Genomic DNA, 23,723 nt, shown 5'->3' with positions numbered 1-23,723 from the left:
GTATTTTAAAATTCTAACATTTAATCGAATATACATTTGTAAAATTTAAATATTTTAACCGACTAATATTTAATAAATTATTAAGACAAATTAATACAATATTCGCTCGAGTTCCACCGAACAAACACATAGGTAATGGGCTCTTTTAAATTTATTATGTGCTAATTTATTGTGCTAATACAAATGCCTATGCAAATCATATTTCGACATTTTTTAGCCGATCTCATATCCATGAATTTGTTTCAATAATTTATGTTTTCCAATATATGTACGTATGTGTGAAAAAATATGCACATACAGTAAAGATGTAAAGGTTAGATGATTTCAACGCTGTAACTGTAATAGCAGGACAACTTTCCCAAGAGTATATATATTGTTTTCCTTTTTTTTTACTGGAAATTGCTGAAATCTGTTTTCAATTTAATGGTTGGCTTCTGCGGCTTGGCAAGACCGCCGCGCATCTGTAATTCGTTTGCTTTGTTGGCAATGTTAATAGACTGCTGTTGACTGCGAATGGCAGCTTCAAGTTTCTGGCGCAGTTCCAAAGTTTGACCCATTAAAGTTTTGAACTCCTGCGGGTATTTGGGACCGATTTTCATCAGCCACTGCAACGCTTGCTCATGCAAGTGCCGTTGATATTTCGGCAATGTTCGCAGTTTTGCCGGCTCTGCCAAGAAGTTTATGAGTACAGGAACCAGCAGTGTTAACATTTGTATGCCTGTAAAATGCATTAATATATGAATTAAAAGCAATTAAAATAAATCACATTCTGATTGTATTGTAGCAATTTATGTACTATAATTGAGTTGTGTAAAATAGAATGATGTACACACATGCGTAGAGGAAAGGTGCTGTGATCAAGAGAGATTATTTACCAATACTTGGTTTTATTTTAATTAAAAAGAAAATAAATAAGAATAAAAAAATAAAAAAAAAATTGTCTTGTTGATCAATGTTAAATAAGTTTAAAGGTCATGCGAAAGCGTCTTCAACTTGAACAATAACTATATGTTAGATTATTAAAAAAAAAAAAAAAAAAAAACAATTTGATTGGCAAACTAATAGATAAAGGCATATACACATTTTAGAAAACCACTTTTTGTGTAAATAAATACGCAAGTGTATATGTAAATATTACAATTTTTATTGATTTTGGGAAACATAAAATTAACAGCAAATGAATCAAGGAATAGAGGGCATAAGTATTACTCAAGGTTTGGAATATATTGTTTTCAAAAAGTGCGAGTTTCTAATAGTTTAAAAACATTTGTAGATTGCTTTCATGAGTTGTTTTGCTAAGCAGCAAGTATTCGACATTTTCTTTTATTTATTAAAAAAAAATAATATTTNAAAAATAATATTTTTCGTTTTGCTTACTTTTAAATTTTTAAATAAATGTAATTGTTAAATCAATCAATACATATAATATTTTTATTTATTTATAAAAACGTGAAACAATAATACAATTACTTTTCCACGAAAAAAGGAGCACTGGCTGCCAGGACCTTCGGCTATATTACATATAATATAAGCGTAAAGAAAAATTATGTCATATATTTATTCCACTTTGTTGAATACACTTTGGTTTTTATAATCTATTTTCATGCAAACTGTGAAATATGTGTATGCGGAAACAGAAAAAAACTAATAATAATAAATATTAAAGAAATACTAAATTGAGTGTCAGTGCTGAAGGAAATCGAAGTACAGATATAGATAGAAGAGTACATGGGTGTTTTAAGCGCGTATCCAATTTAGTTTTGATGAAGTGGTTGTCAACTAAATGTCGATAGTGTGAAGTGGTGACAGCAAGTAGACATGTTTTTATTGTATTTGTACGATTATGCGGACATTAAGCCTTATAAGTAAACATACAAAGCAGTTTGAGCTGTGTGTGTGCATTGTTTTATTGAGCTTTTGATTAATGTATGGTAATTACCTTGCATCAAGTTTCCTATAGATTTTTGAACAAAAGTTACAACGGAATAACGGGATGTTTGTTTATTATTATATTTTATATTTTTTTATATTTTTCAATTTCAATGGGAAATGGTTGAGAAATTTTGTTTTGCGTTTTTAAAGGGATAAATAGAAAAAGAAAGACATTTTTTTTATTTAATACAATGATATTTTCATAAGGCATATTGAGGGTGATAGTGACTAATTATGAATGTTTCGGAAAATTTTTTAATTTTTATTTTTGAAAGTGGAAAGGTTAAAAAGAATTTAAAAAAAATCAACAAACTCGGTGGCTTTGAACTAACAATAAACTAAAATAACAAACTATTTGCTCAATCATGAGAAATCTTATTAGAATTTTCAGTWATTGAGACAAACTAAAACAATTACAAGTACAAATCAACGAAAGTATGCTAAAAAATGCATGCGAAGTCACTTACGATTCTGCGGTTCTGCCAATTCAATCAACGTTTCCACGGTTAATATACTKTCGAGCGTTATTTGCAGATCSATGTCGGTGCGAGGCGTCTTTGCCGCCTCAGCGTATAAGCCCTCAATTATGCGTGGCGCCAGTGCATGGATGTAGGGTGTAGATATTTTAAGATCAGCTTTTGCGAAAATTGAACGTGTTGTTTGTAAGCACTTTAACTTGACAGATAAATGGTCAGACTGCATGCATTGTCGGAAATGATTAATACATGGATATTGTAGTGATGGAGTGGACACCACTGAAGGGGGTGTGTGCAATATAAAGACAGCAATGGCCAATAACATGGTGACCTCATCCACCTTACGTTCTTCMTCATCACCAGCAGTTTTCGTCATATCTATAACGGTAGCTAATGCGCTTTGTAGTATTGCCATCCATTCGGCTGAAATCAGCACATGATTTGCCCAACGGTCGGTGCATACCGATTTCAGAGTGTGCAACGCCGCTTGTACAGAACCCGTATTTGCTAATATCGTTGTATCGATGGCTGATTTATTGGCAATTTCTCGCATTATCGATGTGGTCATAAAGACAATGGTTGGCAAAATTGTCAGTGCACCTTTTGGCGAGCACAGCGCGGTTAGATCTTCGACACATTGCAGGCCACTAGCGACAAGCATACCATTATCTTCGGCCAGTACTGAGAAGAACGATTGTGATGTATTACTTTTGGCGGCTAACTCTTGTTTGAATTGAATTGTGCTAAGTTTGCTGGCGACACTGGGATTCATTGAGGGTATTTGACGAACAAACACACATAAGCAAACTTCCAGCACAGCATAGACGTGCGAAGTGCCTGGAGTGATTTCTCCAGATTCTCCACCCTCTCCTAAATTTTCAATTTCTGTCTGTAGTTGCGCATTATCCGTGTTTTCATTGTTTTTATTTTGAGTAAGGTTCTGATCACGTTTTAACTGAAGATCATCCCTGGCCGCATGTATTGTTTGTTTTAGTATTTCCATGCAAAGTAACTGGACCAGCAGTTCATCGCGCGTTAATATTTGCCGATGCAAAACATTACACAGTTCAATCGTCAATGTTTTGTTCTTAATCAATTGTTTGCGTGCCCAGTCAGAATCGAAAATCGTGTAAAGTGATTGCAAACAACTGATGACATTCTTCGGCTTTTCCGAGGTACGGGTGCTGCATAAAGCTTCCATACAAATACCGAAAATCATATGAAAACGATCGGCCGAGAGTGAACCGTGTGAAATGTTGTTATTGGTCTCATAAGCGGCGCCATCAACACCAGTTGCATTTGTATTCACATACGCAGCGAAACCTTCGTCCTTCAGCCACAATGAAGCGGCATATAATATGGGCGGCCAGGAGGACAAATAATGTGGCTTGGACGAGTTGATCGTATCAGTAGTGTAGAATGCGCCCCCATCGTGAGGCAATTGACTTTGGAATTCTGCAGGTAACAATAAGAGGGCGTGATCTTTCATGGCCGCTAGCCAATGTGTGGATAAGTTGCCCAATTCAGGTTTAACTAAATTCAGCAGGCTTTCGCCACGACTTTCGAAATCACCGAAATCACCACCTGCCGCCTCAGTACCATCTAGATCTATACCACWTGTAAGCGGTGTTATCGTATTTGATGAGGTGAGTTTTTTTTGTAGCAAAGAAGCTGGCGCAGAACCATTACCGATCATAGCAACGATGTATACTTCAGCCCAAGCCTTTAAAATACTTAATTTCTCCAGCGTTGCCATTGATTCATTGTATAACTGAGTACTGTTTGTTTTCGTATGTAATTTATCTAGAGATGAAACGAGTAAGTGATGTACTCGTCGTAAGTCGTTAAGGTCGCGTGCAACACCGGAACCAATCCAAGCGGAACAAACCTCACAAGCGGCTGCTGTAACATGTGAAGGAGTGTCTGGTGAAAATGCAGGACGGAGAGCAGCGCCAACCTGAAATAACGTAATTAATGTTTTAAAAATAGGTGGTAGTAATTATCGGATTTTAAATTGGTACGCACTTGTGCCTGAAATTGTTCTAGTAGTAAATGGCCAGGAAACTCTGGCTCTGGTACATTCGCAAAACGATCTATTATTTCCTGTAAAGTGCGTAAACCTTCCAAACGCAATTGATCAGAGTCCGAAGTAGCCGCCATGAACGACATACGTATCAACTCAGACAAATGCAGAATCAAATAGTCGCCACGTGATTTTATCATTTGCATCTCCTTGGCTTGTATTAGGTCAAGGTGTATGGGATTGGCTGCCTCACATGTGGCTATAATTTTGCGTACGCATTGCGCCGCGAAAACGCGTGTTGGCCAACGCGGTTGCACGGCAGGATGAGTAGAGGTATTTTCCTCAGCGTGATACTCAGTCACATCATCATAATCTTCTTCCTCGTCATCGTCATCCCTTTCACTTTTATTAGCATTATCACTACTGCCGCTAGATTTGCTATTGATTGCCTCACTCTTCACACCACTCATTTCATCCTGTAACGAGGTTCCTTCAACGGCTACGGTTAACACGTTCTTACACAAACTCAACCATGAACTTAAATTATCGGAAGCCAACATTTGTAGCATGGAGGTTAAAGTGTCATGTATATTTTTTAACATCTCTGCATCAGTTTCGGTGTCCAGCATTGCAAAAAGTACACCGGGAAGTCCGTATTCAGTGATGATAATCTCTGGACATTGCTCCGGTGTCATGTGTAGCGCAAGTTCGCACACTTCCTTGGCCTCGCGTTGCGAAAGTTGGCGTAAACAAGACACAGCAGCTTTGCGCAGCATTAAATAGTTGCTCGACAACGTCTTCACCAGTGTCGGTACTAAAGAGCTTAAATTAACATATTTTGGGCCGAAGAGGTGTAACTGCTGTAAGCAACCAGTTGCCTCAGCTTGTACCAATGGGTCCGTGTGTGCCTGCATAATGGCAGCGGCGCAAAGGAAGGAAGAGCGCATTGCTCCTATGGAGCTGTTATTGCTCTATTAAGAAAAAAATAATATTACAAACAGTGATCTAAAGAAATATGCGTGATTTATTTCAGCACACACCTGCAGCTCCGGACCAACCGTTGTTATGAGAGCATTCAAAACACGTCCTACACATTGATGTACATCCATATTTGACTGCGGCACGGTAAGTAATAATTTCAAGCACAAGGATAGTGTCGCCTCTACATAACCACGGAACATTGGTCCACCTGAGTCCGCTATAAGCGCCAGTGCATAAAGCGACCAAACTTGCACCACCGGCGATGAAGTATCCTGCGCTAATGCTAGCAATATGGAAACRCTTGTGTTCAGATGATGTGACGAGCCCATACCGCCAACGTAACGATGTAAGCAACCCAAAGCAAGCGAGTGACCGGTTCGGGTGACAACATCACGTGCCGATTTCAATTTATCAAATGAGTTTTGTGCCAATTCGGCGGTAAAGCGGGAGTCACCTACTACTTGTGCCATACGACCGATAGCCTCGCTAGCTGCACAACGCAATGTCGAATTCGAGCTAACCAACGCAGCAATTACCAGGTTAGTAGAACTCTTTTTCACATCTTCTTGTCCAATACCGCTTTTGCTGTCTGTGAGGCCCTTCAAACCGCTTAACAATGCAGTGAAAATATTCATCTGTACCGCTTCTTGACGACTACTCTTCGCTTGACGTATACATTCGGCGAAATGCTCAAGCATTTGCAAACGATGCTTATTAGCCACCTTTGGGAAAATTAAACCGAACAACGTTACGGACATATCGATAACAGCKACGCCCAATGGCAGAGGCCCAGGACATTGATCGACTTTGTTTCCTTGTGTATTAGCAACAGCGGCAATTGCAGCTGTGCCTACCAAACCACTAATTGGTGGACGATATAAGCAGCAGGGATCATGTTCTAAAGCACCTGAACCGGCAGCGCTGTTAGGTTGTAGCTGTAAGGGCAAAATATGTTATAACTTGTTATAACGATAAATCATATGTATACGAGATTTTTACAAAAAAGTTTTATTCAAAAGAAATCTACAAAATACTTGTAAATGGGTTGATTATATTTAAATATGCTTATAATTCAACAAAAATAATGAAACGTGAAGGTCAAGAAATTTTTTTATTGGTTTCAGACGCCAATTGAAGAAAAAAAACTTTCAAAGCAAGAAAAAATCTCTCCGGCAAATGGCCAAACACGGCGCTCCAGTGAAACACACTTGACTAGAAAGAACATACAAATGTTTATACATTGCTGAAACAAACTATTGCTGACAAATAAAGCGGGCTTTGTAAATAATAAAATATGTACATAGTATGTGTATATTTGTTCATATGAACAAACTTAAAGGGATTTTGTCCTAAAAGTAAAAATACATATGTATCACAAAACAACATTAAAGTATTACCAAACTTATCGATTACATGAATATACATATGTATATGTTAAAATAMGACAAAATTAAGAAGGTTCCAAACAGTAAGAAAAAATATACAAATTCATACAACGCAAAGGAACTTAATTTTTATAGCGGCTATAGCAACATGAACGTGTAACAACAACATAAATAACGACACTTACATGCTCGCCGTCGGATTTACGATTAGGTTCCATCTATTTTGTAAGATTAACACATAAATGATGGCGTACAGAGGCAGTTGTTGGTAACAGTTGCATTAGAATTGATATTGGCATTGGTGACGACGATAGGATTGTTAAATTGGTTGGTCGGTTGTTTATGCGTTGGTGATAGCAATGTAAAGGAGGTGGAAGTAGTTATCGGTAGTTAGAAATGTGTGGTTATTTAACACGTAATTTCAACTGGTTTTGCTTATTTGAAGCGTTGTTCTTGATTTTGTTTTGTATWCTCGTATATGTGCATATGCATAGGTAAGAGATGAATTTACGATATTACAAACAAATACACATAGTATATACGCTTATTCATATACATACAAGTACAGATTATTTTCTAAATTGTGCGTAGGAAACTTTTCATTATTGGATTTTGTATACTACTTAATATTTGCAACAATTCCAAATACGCATTCACAAGTATTCCAATTTTTTAACTTTTTCAAAATATGTATATTTAATTATATACTAAATTTGATTCTTTTTCGGCCTAAAATTCTTTTGTAATTTTGTTTACTTTTCTCTTGCACTTAGAAAATACTAAATATTGAAGAAGTGGAATTAATCAAAAGAAGAAAAAACGTTGACTTCGGCTGCACCGAAGCTATAACATCCTTCATTGCTTCAGTTTTTTTTACAAAAACTGTATATGATATATGCTATAAAACTACTTTATATTTCCATGTAAATTTTTATAATTTTTGTGTAAATCTTCATTTGCGAATAAAAATTTATAACCACAACAATTAATGTGAAAATAGCAGAAAAAACTTTCGAGCGCAACCATTTTATACGATATGTATTTGCGCACAATATTAAATTAATCACCTGATCCTCAATAGTTCGATGATCTGTTTCTTGAAGCCAGGTTCCCAAGATTATGGAGTCATCACCGTGACAGAGTGCCCGTAGTAAAGAATTCGTTGTATTGGCTGGATTTTCGGAGAGTGTGAACTCGGCCACAAGCATGCGCAACAGATGTGTGTATGACGATTCCAAAGCGTTTGGTGGTAGAAGAGAGAGCGTCTCATATAAGCGCAGACGCACCATAGCTGCGGACGCTTTCAATTGTGTGCCATAACTTTTCAAAACAGACGAGAGACTATGAGTGCAGAATTAAAAAAAAAGGTATATATAATTTTAATTAGTTACCAATGTTATATAATTAATTGTATGTTTGTTAATATTTACTCACTTAACTAACATTGCTAAAGCACTTTCGATGGGCGTTAATAGACGCCTTGTTATATCTTCTGTAACCAGATCTGGACAGTTCAGCAAGAAGCTGTGCATAACAGAGAGCGCACCTGCACGTCCCTCCAAAGTAACCTGCCAGGTAAAAGCATCTCCACGTGCTTTTTCGGACTCGAGCTCCTTGTTTGAACGTGGAAATGAGTTGCGCCACAATAACAACATACGCGGAAGCAATCCTTTCACTACTGGCGAACCAAGCGTCATTATAGCACCAATCAAGAGCCAGCCCGCTTGCGTACGATTCAGTGACATGCGACTATTCTGCGATGCCGAGCGTAATAGYTCYTCAGCTGTGTTAAATACCACTTTTCCTTTGGTGTGTGGAATGCCAAGCGGTGAGTAGCGTACGCTGCCTAAAGTTGCGGCTAAAGCTGCACTATAACCGGCGATTGCTTCGGGTGAGGAGCGCATMTGTTCGATGGCGTCGACAAAACGATCGATGAGCGGCGTTATTTGGCTCGGCACTGCCACACAGAAACAGCGTAAGCACCAAGCTGCAGCCAGACGAGCCGCGGCACATGGGTGAACGAGCACAGCGCAAGTTGCATCAATAGAATTTAATGAATGATCATGCAAGAGACTCTGTGCTGTAGTGCCCAAGCCGAGTACAAGCGATCCCAACTCTTGTAGCGCACACACCAGTAAATGTTGGCTAAAAAGGGTCTCTTGATTGGAATCCTTTGCATTTTCCGGATTGAAATCGATCGAGTTCATTTGTTTGGCTATAATGTGAATAAGTTCCTTGCAGGCCGATGTCTGCGCTTTTTCGCCTAGCATTTTACCGATAATCGAACGAAGTATGAAGTTAATACATTTACGCGAATACACAGCATCGACGTGTGAGGAAGCGGCTTTGGGATTTGCCACCAAATCCAGTACATGCATTAGGAATGTGCTTAGGTTTCGTTCCAACCAGACACTGCCCATGAATTGCACAAAAACAACGTAGGAATGTGTGACGCCAACACGAACTTCTCGATTAACACTCGAACTTCCTTTAATAATTTCTCCTGTGCCCTTTAGGAAGGAAACACCTCCACGCAGAAAACCCGACATTAATATACCCAATGCTTCATCGAGTGAGACATTCCGTGCCTGATTCTTAGTTGATATCGGTTGGCCTGGTTTTTTATTTGCACCTTCCGGTGGTTGYTGCGTAAAAGCCAGCAGCGTGCCCAATAATTTAGCGACCGCGCAACGTACCTCATAATTGCTGCCATCAAAAGCGCGAAAACATAGCGTAGCCAAACTTTCGAGTTCGGTCTGGTAGAGGAATGGTGCGTGATTGATCATCTCTAGCACACATTTAGCAGCCGCCACACGAACAGCCATCACGCGATCTGTTAAGCAATGCTTAGTTGCTTTATAAATATCTTTGTGGACGTTCGAAATGGCCGTTCCCATACCAGCGCAAACCTATATAATTTCATTTGATACGAAGGGATAATACATTATTATCAAATTATGAGTGATAATATCATTATTGAGTCTGCGTGGTACAAAGTGTTGCCTACCTTTTCCAATGTAATCATAATTTCTGCACGCGCCTGCGATTCAGCATTGCGTAGAGTGCGTATTAGTATTTGAACCGTCTCCTCGTAAGAGCGTCCCATCATACGGCCGAGCTTCTCATACATCGAACCCAATACGCAAATAGCGGCACTAAGTAAAGAGTAGGATAGATTTTTCAAAACAAATAGAAACGATAAGTAAACAAGGATAAAGTGGGCGAAAATCAACTATAAAACACATATTTATTTAAATGGAGGAAAACATGGAAAAGTCTTTAAAAAGTATTATGTAAAGATATGGTTGAGACATAAAGATTTATATCTTAAATAGAACTCTTTAATAGCCACAAAATAATTGGGCGGCAATTTTTATTTCTAATTCCCATAAAAACTCGGATCTATACTTAAAACTTTTTTATCCACTCCAACATCATTCAAATAACCTTAATTTATAAGATTTTTTTTATTTTTAGTTTTTCTCTTTTTTATCATAATTGATTTTCAACGCTAAAATTTTCATAAAAACTGGGACCTATAATCAGTACTTTTCAATCAACCCCAACTCCATTCAAATAATCACATTTTATAAGAACTTACAGTTTAGTGGGTAGATAGCTCGGTGAATCGTCCTTGTTCTTTAATATGTCATTGCAAGCATTCACCGTATCGAACAACATGAAAGTATCGCCCACAGAGAAGAGTGTCGCCAAGCAGCTGGCTATCAATTTGCGGGTCGGTGGACCTGGTGAGCCCTGAATGTGTTCTGTCAATTGTTGAACCAACTTCTTTTGACATGATTTTATGTCCGATTTCTGTGCAACCGGCAGCACTTTCTCCAAATAGCGCAGCCATTCAAAAATGAAGACAGGCCGTTTCTGTTCTGGCAATTGTTTTAACGCTTCTTCATTGAGTGTGAGACTATGTGAGAGTTCCATTTCATCAATGTATGCTTCGGTACTGTTCTCACTATCAGCCTCGTTGTTGTACGTATCGTCGTTGCGAATAAAAGACCTGCAAATAAATAAAATAAGAGTAAAATAGATTAAATACAATAAATTGCGTTAATTAATTAAAATATGAGAAAAAAACTATAGCATTGTAGAATAATCAACTACAGATCAGAGCTGGTTTGTGAGGTCAGCAAGATCTCTACAAAAACCCCTTAGCGTATACCTCGGCTTTCTACTCTACATATATTGTTGATGATGTTGTGGTTTTCACATTGCCAAGGCTGGGTTATCAATGTCTCGACAAGCATTGCTCATTCCAAAAACAAGACGTAAGTCATACAATACAGTATTGTTTAATTTAAATTGCGATGCCAATTAAATGTGGTCGTATGTGTGTACACACATACATACATATGTACATATTCCATATGACTTCCATTTAGTAAGTTTGACCATATTTCAAATGAAAACTTATATGAATCATTGAAAGTGCGAATGAAATGAGACCAGAGCGAAACAATTTCGTATACCATACATACAAATAAAATATATATTAATACTCGGTGCATAAACAAACACAATTGTATGTACATATGTATATGGAGGTCCACCTCATTTTTTAAATTATTTTATAGGTTTACTTGAAAGAGAGTGAACTAACTTTTTGTTAAATTTTTTTAATGATAATAGACGCGACGCGGCGAGACACTTAGCATCCACAATTGTCGTCCTATAACAAAATAAAAAGTCGTTGATTTGCATTATTCATTCCTTCACAAATTAAAGGCATTTGAACAGAAAAATAAATTTTTAGCCAAAAACTACGTAAGGAACTTACCAAAAAATGTTTTTCGATCAATCGAAATTACTCTACGGACTTCTAAGCAAAATCCAAGTTGTCAAGATTTCTCGCGAACAACTGAACCGGTCTTATGAAATTTTACACAAGTCTTCGAGATATAGGACGAAGTCAGTTTGGAAGAACAGGGCTACATATCAAACACTTAAGATTCACTTTCAATGGCGAAGGCACTCTCATTGATATTTGGAACCAAACTTTTCACGAACATAAAAACACGTTCTAAGTACCAATCTAGGGAAAAAAATGTTATCGGTGACGAAATTTACCTTTCAATTTGATGACAATAGTCTATCTTATACAGCTCATCGTTCCATTGAATGCGGTATTCGCCGTGGCTAAAGCGCAAAGGACCGCAGAACATTTCTCTCGAAAAATCGTAACGTCGACTCATCAGAAGTTGTCATCGTCCATGCCTCTGCATCATATAGCAGGACGGCAATAACGAGTGACTTATAGAGTTTGGTTTTTGTACGACTCTTTTGACTTTACTTCTCAAATTCCTACTCAGTCCGAAGTAGTACCTGTTGGCAATATTTATTCTGCGTTGGATTTCGAGGCTGACATTATTTTTGATGTTGATACTGGTTCCGAGATAGACGAAATGATTTACGACTTCGAAGTTTTGACTGTCAACAGTGACACTTATATCCACCCGAACCAATTGGAACCAAAAAAGTTAAGTGCAAAATGCATTTATGCTTTGGGGCGCTGACCAACGCATTGTATTGATCTATGTGCTTCTAGCAATAGAAAGCACCGTGGAGTTTAGTCTCCATAGACAGGTATATATATAGTCGGGTGTGCCACGACTCTCTGTTTATTTGATGACAGGAGATATTTCGTCTTGCTCTCATTCACTACCAGACCCTGGAGTATGGAGTCATGTGTAGAAGCTCATGTAAATGAGTAAAGTTCTCTGATTGTCATTCACTTGGGAGTGGCCAGAAAGAGTTCTTTTACATATGGCTCAAGCAGTTCACGACTTCCGGTCCTAGACCCAGTAACCTCTGGATAGCCAAAGAACATCTGTTTGTAGGCAAGCTAAAGTCTGAGGGCGAAACAGCCCGGCCACAGGTTTGTGACCCGTCACGTAAAAAACGCCCCAAAGAAAAATTAGCAACACCTTCGGATGAGAGACGCCCCTTGAAAGGAWCTATGTTGAATAGGTAACAGACTAATTTTGTCAATAAAACACGTTTACTATGGTAGGCCGGAAGTTTTCAATTGATTTGTTACATCAATTATTTCACATAAAGTGTTAAATAACACAGGCATATCCATTTCTCACATTCTTTTTTATACACACTTACAACCGAAACTAGAAACTAAAGATCACTTTACCAACACCATATACTCGTAAAAACATCGAAATTGTTATGGATTTTATGATGTGTTAATATCCATATAATTATGCTTGTATTTGTATATAATTGTCTGATTATGAAAAAAACATCTTGAAATGGAATTATGTCACTCACTTAGAAATGCTGATAAGAATTTTGAACTAAAAGCCTTTTAAAACTTGAACATGTCCTACTCACGTTAGCACAAGTAGGTGTTTATTGCGTGCTAGTGCCCGCAGTTACATGCTTTTGAGCACATAAAGTGTTGACCTTTGACATGAGTAGGATTCAAGTACCCTTATGTATATACGAAGCGTTTGTGTACATATATGTAGAGTATATAACCGAATGCATTATATATTAGGTAGCAACTCATTTAAAAAGAAACAACACCCTCGGAGACGAACATGTTGCAGCAACAACTGACTTTACTATCAACTACCACGAAAGCTTTTTCAGGGAGGGCAACATACAAAAAAAAAAAAAAAAAATAATAATAATGAAATACATTTTAGTGAAAATCAACCCTAACTAACCATTGCAAAGCCAAAAACATTTTGAGGCCAACATCAGTGCACGAACGTGATGGACGTAAACTGAGTATTGCCGTATATAGCTAGGACAAAGCATTAATAAAATTATCATTGTAAATGGGTAAATAGTATATCTATAATCGGTTAGCTCACTTTTCTGAGTCCCTTTTCGTTAAGTGTAATATCCTAAAAATATTCTCTGAAAATTTCACGTTGATCCGATAATTAGTTTTTGAGTTATTCAACAAATAACAAAGAGAGCTGGGGCACTTCAAAGCGCTAGTGTGAAACTTTAAACGCGTTTTTCTCAAAACTATGTTTTTTAAACTGGTGACAACTGTAACTCGAAAGCCGCTCAGTAGATTTTAATGAAATTTATACAGCTGTTAGAATACATAATAAACTCGGGGATATTCGAAGGATTTTTTTTTTTTTCAAAAATTTCGATTTTTTAAGACCAATTAATTGATTTTTTCCCAAAACTTTAGACAAAAATTTCCTTAGTCCGCCATTTTGTTAATTTTTGAAAAATAAAATAAAAATAAAATCCTTCGATCAGGCCCAGGACTATCTATTTATAAAACTAATTTTTTTTGTCCGATTGATTTTAGATAAATCTCAAAGGACTTCTGGTTGTCACCGCAAGTACTTTTTTTTGGAACTGGGTCAACACAAACAACTATAAGTTTGGAAATTCAATTTTTTTTTTATTTTCGTGACTTCAAATCAACACATTCTATAATAATGCCATATTACGACTTTTGTAAAATAACACGATTAATAGCAAAAAAAACAAAATACTGAAAATTCTAATTTGTTCGTGCCACTGACTATTCCTAACCCCTTAATACGATTAGTAAAGGAAACTACATAGGCATGGTAAAGGAAATGCTACAATAATTAATATAGTTTTAAATTTAGGTYAGTCTGGTAGGCTATTGAGCCACGCATAGACCTGTTTTGGTTCTTTACGATAGGACCCACAAATGTTTAAAACGTAGCCTAGCTCATGAGGGACAAGTGCACAAGAACGCTTTATTGTTTCCCTGGTGCTTTTCTCTTGACATTTTCTGCAGTCTTCTCGATATCTGAGCCCCATTCATCAGACGTGGCCGTCACGACAAAGTGATCAGTGACCGTTTTACACATGACGTTTGCAGTTTTGCAGCCGTTAGCTCGTTCCATCATATTTTGATTTTCCTTAYCATGCTTCTGTCCAGATCGTAGACAATGCATGGTTGCAATGTTGATCACGATTTCGGGCTGCTGACTCTGGAGTTGTGTGCTGGTTTTGCATGGGCAAAGACCTTTGATTCAAATAYACAGGGGCCCGGAAACTTGAACCGCTACCTTATATCTAACTCTGAACAGTATATCTTCGCACCACTCCATCCTCCATTTTTGAGTCATCTGTATATATCATTAGTACATTGCGCGCAGCTAACAWATCTTTACGCCAACTATCTTTATCTATGTTTACTTCGAATCTTCTTATCCAGTTGAAAAGAGGGATCATATTGATCAATCCCAGAGACTCTTGAGGTGCCCAATTCTGAACTGTATTGAGAGTGGGGGTCATAATAMTGCAGACTACTACTAAAAATGCAAATTTCGTCCTCATCTCCAACTATCTGAGGGGCTTTGTCGTCTAGTTTTTTTTTTTCTTTTGAAATTTCAGTTCTTTAGCAAAGATTCTCCAGACTTCCTTGATCGTTCATTTCTACACTTATTGTTTTAAAGATCAAGATAGATTCTGTGGAAGCGTTATAGAATGCTCCAAAAATGCGCAGGTCTGCTCCATGGGCGTATTTCTTATATTAAAGAGTCCTTTCGATATTAAATACATATCAGTGTATGTAGTGTAGACTCTAACGATGTACGTTTTGCATATGATTGTCAAATATTCTTTCTAACGTTTTCAGTAGGAAGGAAGTAAAGTTTATAGGTCCAAACTCTTTCTCCTATTAATCAACAARTAATAATAATTAAGCCGAATCTTTATGGTTATGCCACACTTGACCTCTAAATATTTGAGGACTGAAAAAACACATTTTACGTATTTTAATACAAATCTTTGTTATTGTTTTCAAAGAGGCGACTGAGCCAATATAAACATCCGAATGTCCATTCCCTTGTTATAAGCATCGTCTGGGATGACCTTCCCTGCCTTTAGCGGATTTGSTTTTTTTCGGTTTCGACACATTTTTTGAGCGCCACTCACTAGACTGTTTGACAGCATCTCTTTTGCGACTTCTACTTTTTGCAAAAGATTCCGGTCTCTTGGTACGAGTCTAGCATTGACACGCTTTACACTCAAAGCATTAACCAATCCCTAAGAGATGTCAAGATCCTCTGCCATCTCTCTGATGCCAACACGACGATTTTCAAGCACTGTTTCTTCAACTTTTTCGATGTTATTAATAAAGTTGGATGGAGGGCTAACATTWGGAAAGTTTTCGATGGCTTAACGACATTCGCTGAATGCTTTGYGGCACTTAGTAAATGTCCCAACACATTTATGCAACATTTTGAACGMTTTCGTGGTCGTGATTCTACTCGGAATAGAAAATTATAAGCAAACTTATAGTTTAACTTTTCCCTTGAAAAAACGGTAAAGTTTTCGAGTAGTGAGCAAACAGCTGTCAAACACACACTAATTCACAGATCGAGATTAAACTTCCCATGAACATAAAGAACAGAATCAATCTAAGAAAAAAACAATTTCTATCGATTCGGTTTGCAGTTTAAGGGGGTATTCTAGTCTAAAGGCTCGCATTTCGAGCTTTTTTCAACAATTACTAAAAAAGAAGCACTAGATATTTTTACTATCCGTTTTTTAACATTTGTTTATTAAACTTAAAAGAGTACACAAAGTAAACTTCAAAAAAAAAWWYTTTTCCAAAAAGAGGCCGTGTCCTCATCGCCCTTGCCGTCATCTGAAAAATGACGGATTCTTAATGAGTACGAATGTCGCTGTCATGAAGCAGCAAAACTAAAAAAAAAATTTTATAAAATGGCGGCTACTCAAAAAAAGGTCGATTTTTTTTTAGTAATTTTCAATTTTGTCGATTTTTTTTAAATATAAATTTCAAATTTTTATTTTTTGTTGCTTCTAGTGATGAGATACATACATATATTTAAAGAATATTCATGCTAAATTTTAAATAAATCGACTGATTAGAACTTGAGATATTGTGGCTCCCACATCAAAAAAGGAGTTTGGAGAAAAACGCGTTTAAAGTTTTACGTTAAGTTTCGGGCAGCGTAAAAGATAGATAGACAGTTCGCTCAACTGGTCTAGTTGCCACGTCACAAAAATGGCTATAACTTTGAAAATAATTTGAGTTTTGAAAAATCCTTTTGGGGAGATATTTTTGAATATCAAATCTATCAAATTATGAAAAAAAAATCGATTTTTTTTTCAAATTTCGAGAATAGAATACCCCCTTAAAATAACCTGTCCGGGACCAATTTGATCAGATGATATATAAGTATTTATATTTACCTACCATATATTATATAATACATCTACGTTAATTGTGCAATATACATATATGTACATAGATATGTAAATAATCAAATTTAATCTAGTTTACAAGTTCTGTACCTTCTGGCTTCGTTTATGACTTTGCGCAAAAATTGTGGCGTGCGGGCGAAATTCTGTAAATTCTCCATTTTCGCTGAACACTACTGCAGATTTTGTATTAGATTTGATGGGTGTTGGCAAAGCARAAATTTTCAATGTGCATTTTTTCACTTTATCACTCAATTCAACACGGATGGAAGTGTTTTTTCAATCGATTTAAAATATTTCACTTTACATACATACTTCCACTTAGTGATTTTTGCGCTACCGTTCTATCAATATAATTTTGAAAATATAAACTAAGTGCTTAAAAATGGTTGAAGACTTTGTGGAAGACTCGAGCAAAAATTATACGTGTATGTATGTATTTATTGCTTGCACAATAGCACACAGCCCGACACTGATTCACGGTCCATCAACTGCTTGTGTTTAGTCTCGACCATAAGCCCATTCAAATATGCATGTTATGTACATACATATGAATTCGGCTGGACTGCAACTCGGACCATAATAACAATAACAATGACTGGAACGATGTTTGCGTAAACATTCTTTTTGTCGCAATCTCTTCGCTGTTCGTCTTTGAAATTTCACATTTTCTTTTCCAATTCTTACGAAGAAATCAATAATTAGAAACTATGGCGATTCACATGTAAAATAAAAATAAAAGTGCATTCGCGCACAAGAAACATACAATATTGATAAATATTCAGTGAAATATTTGGTGTCTCATTTATATAGATTGTATATAAGAACAAAGCAAATTTATGCACGGCAAAAAATATTAGGTACTTATTTTTTACAAACTAAAATGCTTTTGATCGTTTTCCACACACTCTATGTTTTCACTAAGTATTGTTTTAACTACATTGGCACAAAACATAAACGCGATTTATTATTCCGATTCAACCGTCCGTTGTCTCTTGCATTGAAAAAATGACTGTCTCGCGTTGGTTGCCTGTTTCGCGTAGCTACTTCKCTGTCCACTGTGTTCATTTGCTCGCCAACAAATGTGAGAGATTGCAAGGAAATATAAGTGGTGCGATGCCACCATTCCTTTCCGGGGCAATAGCTGCGGTACCATGCTCACACAGATACTTATATCAATGTACATTTATGTACGATGAAATATAGGTAGCCTTGTATGTACATGTAGTTTATTTGTATATTATTGTCGCTAAAGCCACTYCACATGTTCGACGATGCGTGTGTCGACAAAGAGTCAACCTAAGTCTGTATGTACATATGTACACAAACATCAACGCCAACGTAGAATGTAATGTTTCTGATTATGTTCCACAAACTATTTACATTCATAAAAGATTTAGGAGGCGGCGGTTGGTGCAGTATGGTGATAGTCTAACTTATTATGGTTTGGCAATGGCGTAACGCGGTGGTGTTGGTGGTGAGCGCGATGAGTGCGGTGAATGTGTTTTGCTCTCATGAGTGCTGGCATACTTCTGTGGAGCTTATGAGCTACAGAGCGGCGAATGTCTGCAACTCAACGGCATCCGAAGGAAACATATCAAAGAAACAAAACACATCCGAACAAAGTGTTACTACAATTTTGTGTGTCAGGCATTTGGGAAATTTCTCAATTCGTTCACCAAAAATTTACCCAGTTGTAAAATACTTTATATTATGATGGAAACTAGTCGTATGAGATATATTATGACTCAGGCTGCTAATTCTATTAGCTTCATGTACATTGGTTCTAGGGACATTTGGGAGGCAGTAGAAATGATTCAAATGAAGGTTTCTTTCACGAGTCTTTTGTGAGAATTACAGCTAACATCGCTCTTAAGGAAATTAGTATTCCGCAAACTAGATTAGTTGTTTCGTGTGACCAAGTCGAACGCATTTCAAACAACTGTATTGTTTTGCTGGGTGATCTATAGAATTGTAAATACGGATAAATATGCACTAGTGTGTTTATTTAACACCGCTTCAACCTTTTATGGCATTTTTTCTTGTTTCCATTATACTCTTACATTTTCCAGTCCTTTTGCATTCTTGTTGCACAAGTTGTTATTGTTTTTGTTTGCTTTCATCTTTTGTTACCTTTTCTAGAGCAAAATGATTCAGAATATTACATACATATATGCGTGTATAAGTACATACATATATACATACACTTAGGAGCGAAATTTTAGTTGCATCTCCTTGAATTCAATTGCTGATAGCGGGATCGCACTCAAATACTTATTTACAAGAAAAATTCACATATACAGATAAAAGAGTCCCGAGCTTGACTTCTACAGACCATCGAGAAATGTTTTTTAAATCTTCTCAAAATTGCTCAAAGTTTTGAACACAATTCTAAGATCAACAGAAAATTTTAAAATATACACAGCTAATGTTATGTAAGGCAAAGACATACTTTAATTGACATAATAGATTGTCAAAAAAGTCTTGCGGTATTTTTATTGAATTTTCAATTGTTCATATAATTTCTTTTGACGACTCATGCCCAGCTCTTGACCGATGCTACGGCTGCTACTATGCCGGTCTCTTTMGATCAATTCTTCGATTTTATCTCAATTTTCGACGACAGGTCTTCCGGAGCGTGGCACATCTTCGATCACCTCTACCCCACAACGAAAATGTTGAAATCGTCGTTGTGCGGTGGAAATGGAAACTGTATCGGGTCCATAAACTGCACAGATTTTGTTGGCGGCTTGAGATGCATTTTTGCCTTTATCGTAGTAGTACTGTATAATATGCCGTATTTTCTCTTTATTTTGCTCCATGTTTGTGACGCTATAACTCACGAAAGACTTAAAAGAAACGACAGAAAGGTATAGCATGACGCGATGCGACGAATAAAACTAGAACTACGCGATCTCAGCGCCAACTAGCGAAAATACCTCAAAACTTTTTTGACAACCTAATATAAAGATCAAACCTCACACGAATAAAAAAAGGTTACACAAATCAAACCAGAAATGTTTATCAACTTCGATTTGTATTTTATATGCACCAAGTCAAATTTTATTTTGAGTATAAACTAATCCTCAGCCAACAAAGGATAATATTTAAATCAAAAAGCAATGTAAGAATGTATATATACAAGCCGAATCTGGCCCAGAAAACTAGTACTGATAGTTTGGAATGTTGTAAAAGGATATTTCCAAACTAAAATCTCAAACAATAATAAATAGCCCCTGTTGGGCTGACCTTTACATCGTAAGMAAATTTCTATTTAGAGGGCAATACCCCTGCAGACGGTATGTGGATTTTTATAAGATACATTCATGCAGTTTAAACGCTAAAATACCTTTTCTAAATAAAAATAATTATATTCCATATAATAACTTTAACTTTAAACTCATATACATAGGTATACAGCCAATATTCCTTTAGGCAAATTTATTAATTTTATTGAATTATTAATTAATGTTCCGCACTTGACAATCAAGGCACAAATGGCATGGCTGGAATGTAGCGCAACTCCTTTGCAGTGACACTTTGGGGGTTAGCTAAATCCTTCATTATTCCTTGTAAACGAGAGACGACGTCACTACGTTGTACATCACCGCGATCGATCATACGCTTGAAAAGCGTATACAGTTGACGCTCCGCCGAAGCACTGGATAAATCGTGTAAGTCCCTTAACAATTCTTCCGAATAGCCCTCGTATTTGCTGAGGTTAGCGGCTTTTGCATCGCGTTTTAGCAAATCATAAACCAATAAAAATTCTACGTATGGTTTGGTTGGCGGTACACGTTTTTTACCTGCAGTCGACGTGGTTGACCAACGATCCACAGCATTGTCGCTATCGAATGCGGCTCGTCCGTAGTTGTCATCGTAAAGGCGCAAAAAGTTATCCAAAGACTCTACATCATTGGTAAATTCATCATGTTCTGCCTCTGTTTGTATATCGCGTATCAGTGCCAATGTCAATTTGTCGAAACCTTCAGTGTTATCACCAATTTCGTCAAATACCTCATAACCGACGAGTTTTTCAGTTTGCGGCTTGATTAGTGGCGATTTTATGGGTGCATACAAACCGGGTCTGTGTGTGGGTGTKGGCGGCACTGTAGGTTTTGTAGTAGCTGCTGTTGTAGGATGCCACCAAATAGGCGGTTTCCACCAGCCAGAACCCGTGGTACTAACACCTTGTGACGGTCTGCTGGTAGTGCTGAACCAAGTTGGTCGGCTAGTTGTTGAGAGCCAGGTAGATGGATGCTTATTTGTGGATAACGTAATGGTTGTTGTACGCATTGGTAGCGGTGTGGACGTAGGTGAAGCATTAAATATATTAGTTAATTCATCATCGTTCACTCTAAACGGTGGTTCGACAGTGGTCGATGATATTGGCTCGTACTGCAAATAGTCGATATAGTAAGCGAGCGCTTGCATGGAAGCTGGCAAATAACTGGTGAGTAGATGTGGCGCAGCCCAAGTGCATGGCAAAATAACGTAGCTGACTAAAAGTAGGCACAACATCTGACTGATAATTGACTTTTCCGAATACACTTGTTGCATACTTAGTTACATAAATTAACCCCTTTAGTGTTACTCGGTAGTTTCATTCTATGACTGACATTTTAAATGACTGACAATTTAGTACGACGAAGAAAAAAATATTTAAGGCTTCAAATTTTAAATGTTCGATTGTAATCTTATTAAATTATGACGCGTCCGAAAAGTTAAAAGTACGAGTATTCGAAAGCAGTTTACCAAGCAGACTGAGCTCTGATTTTGCCGTTTGACGCACGAACAGAGGTAAAATGCGTCGCTCAAGTTCAAAACCTCTTTTGTCACTACAACTACTTGTATTAAGGTGAATGTTTAAATATTCACACACACTTATAAATCTGTATGGAGTATAATTTCGTGGAAGTTAGGCGCAGATGAGAAAGGTGAATTTTTGATAATCGCTTTGTTCTTGTGTACTGATTCTCTTAGAAAGTCTGCAAAAGGCTACTACAATCAGCGTATTGACTGACCAAACCAGTTAATACGTATGTTTTAAAGTTTATTTTAAATTGAAAGTTTTAAGGGCCCTTTTGTGTGTTTTACGACATGGATATTAATCGCATACTCAGTTACATAGAATTTATTAATACATATTGTAGTAATAACTTTCAAAATTATATATCGTTACCTACTTTTGTCAATGGATTAAAATTGCATCATTCGAGGAAACGCACTGCCGGTAAATATTTATAAAACTTTATATTTTTCGGTCATTTGGTGATTCAAATTATCATATTATCAATTCAGATTAAAAATACTCTTTTATGTCTTCATATTTGCGAATGTAAACATATGTATATGTAGATTCAAGTATGTTTGGATATTGAGAAACTTGCCAGCATCACAAAGGAAAATAAAAAACACAAAAGCATAAACATCAACAACAAATTTTGAATATTCATAAGAAACAAAATAAAAAAATTATTATTTAATGGATATCATTAATGAGGCGGGCATATAAGATTTAATATACAATATACATATGTATGTATGTATRTAAAATTCTGAATTCCAATAGAAAATAAAAATATTAATGCGGAAAAATTATGATGAMTTTATGGTACACAACTCAGGAAAAGCTAATGAAGGTAACTCACACTGGCGAAAGTTTGCTAGATTAACGAAAATTATTATATTAAATGTAATTTACCAACAGATTTTACATATTTTTGGAATTACACCTCTTATTTACCGATATATGCTGCATTAAGTTAACCGGAAGTTCAAATGTCTCTATAATAATATGAAAGCAAGGAGAAGTATTGGCCTGATTTTACTTACTTTTGACGCAAAGGAATTTTGTAATCGGTCAAAGGATTCTCTTCATATTTCGATAATATTTTCGGTAAAAAGTCAGTGTTGTTGTTGTTGTTGTTGTTGTAACGGCAGAATTCTGTCGAGTTGACAGTCCTTGGCCGGTTAAAAATCCGGGTCCGTTCCGGTTTTCGTAGACCCGACTGTCGTGGGAACGGGTAAWTTATAAAAAGTCAGTCATATGCAATGGTAGACATAAGAGGTATATACAAATATAGAGACTAAAAAGTGTGGTCCGATTTCCACGCTTTCTAGATCTGAGATGAAATATATTTTTAAAAAATATTCATGCAAAGTTGTATTTCGATAACGTCATTGACAGGGCTCTAAAATGCTGAATTTCATTTGATACCAAGGAACATCTGTACCAAGATTCATCAAGATATCTTAACAGATCGTCTCAATGTGAAATTTTCGAAAAATCGGTTTTTGTTTTGTTGCATTATCTGCTAGTATACACTGTAATAAACATTCTCTCAAATTTTGAAATTGTATCCTTGTATAAAGGGAACAGAGTAGGGAACGCGACTGCTGTTTTAAAAAACGGTTTCCGCTTTCAAAGGAAGAGTTTTGAAGATATCTAGTTCCAATTTCTTCTTCCTAATTGACGTAGACACCGCTTGCGCGATTATAGCCGAGTTAACAACATCGCGCCAGTCGTTTCTTCTTTTTGTTACGTGGCACCAATTGGATATTCCAAGCGTAGCCAGGTCCTTCTCCACCTGGTCTTTAGAACGGAGTGGAGGTCTTCCTCTCCTCTGCTTCTCCCGGCGGGTACAGCATCGAATACTTTCAGAGCTGGAGTGTGTTTTCGTCCATTCGGACAATATGACCTAGCCAGTGTAGCCGCTG

The 23,723-nt window shown here is 36.8% G+C and overlaps 2 protein-coding genes across 6 annotated transcripts in view; both read right to left on the bottom strand.

The window, feature by feature from the left end:
* Positions 1-50: 50 nt before the first annotated feature.
* Positions 51-23,723, bottom strand: part of LOC108967467 (HEAT repeat-containing protein 5B) — a 27,886-nt gene continuing 4,213 nt past the window's right edge. The window contains exons 1-11 of one of the 5 annotated variants that reach the window (XM_018930893.1): positions 17,097-18,056; positions 10,399-10,812; positions 9,805-9,952; positions 8,232-9,706; positions 7,865-8,138; positions 6,983-7,015; positions 5,472-6,347; positions 4,434-5,402; positions 2,400-4,365; positions 1,940-1,954; positions 51-718 (exon numbers count right to left, since the gene is read on the bottom strand). In XM_018930893.1, coding sequence (XP_018786438.1) covers positions 390-718; positions 1,940-1,954; positions 2,400-4,365; positions 4,434-5,402; positions 5,472-6,347; positions 6,983-7,015; positions 7,865-8,138; positions 8,232-9,706; positions 9,805-9,952; positions 10,399-10,812; positions 17,097-17,164 — 6,567 coding nt within the window. In that variant the 5' untranslated portion in view covers positions 17,165-18,056 and the 3' untranslated portion in view covers positions 51-389. Of the gene's footprint in view, positions 719-1,939; positions 1,955-2,399; positions 4,366-4,433; positions 5,403-5,471; positions 6,348-6,982; positions 7,016-7,864; positions 8,139-8,231; positions 9,707-9,804; positions 9,953-10,398; positions 10,813-17,096; positions 18,057-23,723 lie in introns of those variants that run through there. The other 4 variants (XM_018930897.1, XM_018930894.1, XM_018930895.1 and 1 more) reach the window with 4 other exon arrangements.
* On the bottom strand, positions 20,024-21,822 carry LOC108967470. The gene has a single exon (XM_018930902.1). It carries the CDS (start codon positions 21,561-21,563, stop codon positions 20,490-20,492), a length of 1,074 nt encoding a protein of 357 aa, XP_018786447.1. The 5' UTR covers positions 21,564-21,822; the 3' UTR covers positions 20,024-20,489.

This window comes from Bactrocera latifrons, unplaced genomic scaffold, assembly GCF_001853355.1.
Source record: "Bactrocera latifrons isolate USDA-ARS-PBARC rearing strain unplaced genomic scaffold, ASM185335v1 scaffold_189, whole genome shotgun sequence".
Classification (NCBI taxonomy): Eukaryota; Metazoa; Arthropoda; class Insecta; order Diptera; family Tephritidae; genus Bactrocera; species Bactrocera latifrons.
The sequence above is the reverse complement of the archived record's forward strand: the minus strand, read 5'-3'. Positions and strand labels throughout refer to the sequence as shown.